We start from the raw sequence: 4,529 nt of genomic DNA, 5'->3' as shown, positions 1-4,529 counted from the left end.
TTTCTGCGCATATTTCCTTTGCTTTTAAAGCGACATTATAAACTTTTTTAAATGAAAACAAATAAAAATGTAAAAATATTAAAATAAATAAATACAATTAAAAAATAACAACAATATTATATAGAATACAAGTTTACCTGACTAAATAAATATTGAAGTTAGGATCCTACAATATTATACAAAATGCAAGTGAACTTGTCAAACTTAAATATTAAAGTTGGGACTCTACAACATCAATAATTATTCAAATGTATCCAGATCATTAAAAAATGGTTCAGACCCTTCAACACTTTAATAAACGACCTGACTAATTCAGATGATCAATTAAAGGTAACACCCTACATAATTATTATTTTACATGGAAATCTATTTACATATAAACTCTGGACTTACTAAACACATGAAGTTCCCTCCTCTGGACGTCCCTGCTGGCTGCTCCCTGTAACAACAGCAGCTCTCACTCAATCCAGCCCATTCTGCTCAGTTTTGCCCTCTAAAGCAAAATCACATGATGCCTATTTTGTCATATGACGCTGATGAGAGGACCGATTCCTGCGTTGGCGAGCTGAGCCGCTGTCCTCTGCGGGAACTCGGGCAGCTCGGCCGCCTGTCAGGGATGAGCTGAGGGGGACCGACACTGTCTGCTGGCTGCGCTCGGTAACCTGGAGGATGGACTGTCGGGGACTTCTGCCTGCTGTAGCCGCCGCGTGTTGCATTGGTGAGTGTGGACTCCTCTGACGAAAACAGCAGCTGTGATCCGAGGAAACACCGAGAAAGTCACCAGAGAGCAGGTTTAAGACAGTAGGCAGCAGTTTAATTCACTGCTTTAAATGATAACTCCATCAGACTAACAACATAAGTAGAAAACAATCAGTGAACTAACAAAGGCTTCATGTGGAAATGCCACCTTATTAGTGGCTTTGCTTGTAGTAGCTTTTATTTTAGCAGGACCCAAGCTCATTTAACACAAATAACCTAATTTTTTACTCTTTTTTTTTTGCACCCAGACACCACAACAAACTTTCCCCTCATTTGAAACCACTATAAAATCAATGTACAGTATTTCTGTTCTACTCTTTCTGTGGTATAATCTCTCCATAGGAACTTTCAGCCACTGTATGTCCAACACTTTTGTTTTTTAATAAGAGAAATGCTGCCAGCCCAGCAGAGTCAGAAGCAGAAGAATCACCTGACCCCGTTTCTGAATAATTGCATTTCATGAGGAGGATGGCTCCTATTCAAGAAAGCACTTAAGCACATGGCTTATGTGATTACCACCACAATATGGGCTCTGTTGTGCTGATGTGCTTGTACCTGTTTGCCCCTGCTGTTTTATTCTTTATTTCTTCTTTCTACTTGAGATTTACTGGAGCGATTTAAGATGCAACGACGATAAAGTTTAATGAAGAAGCTCTCCTCTTTTATGATTATATTTTTATGCCTGGCTGGACTCGGCAGAACTTGCAGAGCTGTTGTTTTCATACCTCGGTTGTGTGACGAGCTCAGACACAAGGGGTTTGCTCATCGTCAGAATTTGCTGGAAACCGACTTCTGTCAGCAGGAGGTTTCAGAGCATGTGACCGAAACCAAGAGAGACCCAGGAAGGGAGACACCGCAGTAGCTGCTTGTGATATGGATTGTATCGTATAAATGGAAAAATAACAAGCATGAAGTTTAATCAATTATTTAAGCGCAGGGAGAGGAGGGTCCCCTGAGCAGAGGAGTTGCCGAGGGCCCCCAAAAGGCTTAGGCCCTGCTAATCCTCTGTAATGTTTCGCTATTGTGCTTCCAGTGTTGTATTAATCATCGGAGATTAGACGACTCTCTCTAAATACCAGATGTGCATGATGTGGGCAAGGTCAAAAACAACCTTCTTGTTTTTGTTCATTATGAGCCAGAATGTACTGATTTGATGCTTCATTTTGTTAGATGGTTTACCAAAGAGAGAAGACACAAAACAAAGGGAAACGGCAAAGGATTCAAACTAGAAGCACATAGTTTGGCTCCTTGACCTTATTCAGGACTTTAATGTTGTCGTACGTAGAAGGTCTTAGGATGGTACAGTGACTTTATTGATCCGTTTGCAGGAAGTTACTTGTTACTGCAGCTACAGACAACCCCACAAGACATCCGGCACTGAAGGTACACATAAAATAGAAAACAAAATACACAATATAAAATAAAATAAATAAATAGGTACCCAGTGTGCAAAGATGGATTTTAAAAACGTATGTACATAAAGTGTCAGAGTTATGCAGCCATATGGTTTTATTTTGTGGTCTTTCGGGATTCATTGGACCCCAAGAAAGAATTTCCATCCATCATCTCTACACCTTAATCCTCACTCGGGTCATGGGGGGCTGGAGTCTATCAGGGTGACTCAGGGTGAAGGCAGGTTCACCTGGACAGGTAACCAGTCTATCACAGGGCTACACTTAGAGACAGACAACCAAGCACACTCACATTCACACCTACAGACAATTTACAATCACCAATTAACCTCAGCATGTTTTTTGGACTGTGGGAGGAAGCCGGAGAAGATAGAATTAGACTTTTATACCATGTTTAGTAAATGTTCTGATAAGTGTTTTGGGTTTCAGATGCATGACTAATGTCCCTCTTTTTATATTTAAAAAACAAACCTGTCACTTCAACCAAATGGCCTGGGGACCCCAAGACCCCAAAAGTCCTGAATAGGGTTAAACCGTAGCCTGAGTTCAGACAGTTTTGTTTGTGTTGCTGCCAGACATCACGTTTTAAACGTCCGTCGTCTCTCCTCTTCCAGTCATGGTGGTGAGCCAGACCACCCTCACTCCGGCCGTGATGAACACCACCCTGGTGGAGAATGTGACCGGTCTGACTGTAACACCCGTGATTTTCAGCAGCACGACCCCAGGCTGCTCGTCTTTCAACGTTTCCACTTGTGAGCCGTGTGCGCCGGGATCACAATACGACAACAGTGAGTCAACGCCGTGGAGACACCCCCTCCCCTCCTCTTTTACTCTTTATTGTGTGTGACGGTGGATCATAAATACGCTTTATTTCATTGCTTGCTTTATTCTTTCCTCTCTCTTGCCCTGTCTGTGCCTGCTAAGATTTCTCATTACAGGATTGTAAAAATGTGAGAATGGACAATAAAGTTGCAAAATGGTTTTCTTTCTCCGTCCCTCAGGCACCCTGCTGTGCACGTGCTGCACTGACCCTGGGCTGTGTTTATTTCCTGGAGCCTGCCAGCCATGTGCCACGGGCTTTTATCAGCCAGAAGCTGGACAGCAGACGTGTTTGCCCTGCAGCCGGGGCTTCTACACCAAGTGAGGACGCAGATTGATCCAAATTCAAATAATATCGTCTTCTTGGTTGTCTGCTTCACAAGTCATGTTATTGTTTGTTTTTCAACCTGCTTTACAGTTTCACTGGAAGTCCATTATGCCACCCCTGCCCCACTGGGTCCTTCAGCAATGACACTGGAGCAGAACGTTGCACAAGTTGTTTGCCAGGTGTGTTTATTTAGCTTTTTGTAAATCAGTAACTGCTCGTGTTTTTGCAGCCGGCAGAAATTCTATATTTAAAATGTCTCTACTGAATCCAGACCATAAAGATGCAATGATCTCAACAAAGACTCACAGACTGCTGCTTAAAACTTTACACATGCTGAGTTCACTTCCCTCTGCTGCTTTCAGGTTTCTTTTCATTGCAGGAGAGTTCCACTTCATGCTCACCGTGCGCGTTGGGGAGTTTCTGCAAGTAAGTCGTACTTGAACGTCAGCAATTTTTGTTCCTTCTTGTTGTTGTTTTTCTGTAACCAGGATCCAGAACACAGAGTGGAACTATCTCTGTGTTTGGAAAAATGACTTATCTAACCACCAAATTGAACATCACATGCTTTCATCTCATGGTTGTGTTTGCCAGCACAGATGCTCCCACACACACACACACACACACACACACACACACACACACACACACACACACACACACGCAAACAGCTGCTGCTTTGAGTAATCTGCAGCCAGCATAAAATTCTTAATCTATTAATAATTATCACATCATGTCGATCATTGGCTGTTAAAACTACAAGAGAGTTGGTTGTTTCAGAGGCATCATGTACTATCTGTTATACCTTTGACTCTGAGATACGCTTACAGCAGCCTCTCCAGGGCGTTTCTGACGATTCCCAGACCAGTTGGGATGTGTAGTCCCTCCATGTTGCTCTCTGTCTGGTCTGGACTTTACTCGCAGCTGACATACCCCAAATACCTTCATAGGGAGGCATCCTGCAGGCATCTTGACCATAACTCGGGAGGGGGAGTGAAGCAGTTAATAACTCAGAGCCCATGCACCCTGTATGACAAACTGATTTTGTCATTTAGAAACCGGGATGTCGCAAGAAGTTTTGCCTCTGTGCTAATAAAAGCTATATTCCTCGTGGTCCGTCCACGCCTGAAAGCCTGCCTGCTTCACTGCTGGTGTCCACCAGCAGGTCTTTGGGCTGCTGCCACGAGCCCGCTGTCTCTCTGGACACGGCGCCG

At 43.4% G+C, this 4,529-nt stretch overlaps 1 protein-coding gene across 1 annotated transcript in view; it reads left to right on the top strand.

Moving 5' to 3' along the window:
- The first annotated feature begins 546 nt into the window (after positions 1-546).
- LOC103358676 (tumor necrosis factor receptor superfamily member 9) overlaps positions 547-4,529 on the top strand; it is a 7,524-nt gene continuing 3,541 nt past the window's right edge. The window contains exons 1-5 of the mRNA XM_008283737.1: positions 547-718; positions 2,786-2,959; positions 3,173-3,311; positions 3,409-3,497; positions 3,681-3,744. Of these exons, the coding sequence (XP_008281959.1) occupies positions 670-718; positions 2,786-2,959; positions 3,173-3,311; positions 3,409-3,497; positions 3,681-3,744 (515 nt within the window). The 5' untranslated portion in view covers positions 547-669. The remainder of the gene's footprint in view (positions 719-2,785; positions 2,960-3,172; positions 3,312-3,408; positions 3,498-3,680; positions 3,745-4,529) is intronic.

This window comes from Stegastes partitus, unplaced genomic scaffold (assembly GCF_000690725.1).
Source record: "Stegastes partitus isolate 25-593 unplaced genomic scaffold, Stegastes_partitus-1.0.2 Scaffold8, whole genome shotgun sequence".
In the NCBI taxonomy this organism is placed as follows: domain Eukaryota; kingdom Metazoa; phylum Chordata; class Actinopteri; family Pomacentridae; genus Stegastes; species Stegastes partitus.
This window is presented reverse-complemented; position numbering and strand designations above follow the sequence as displayed.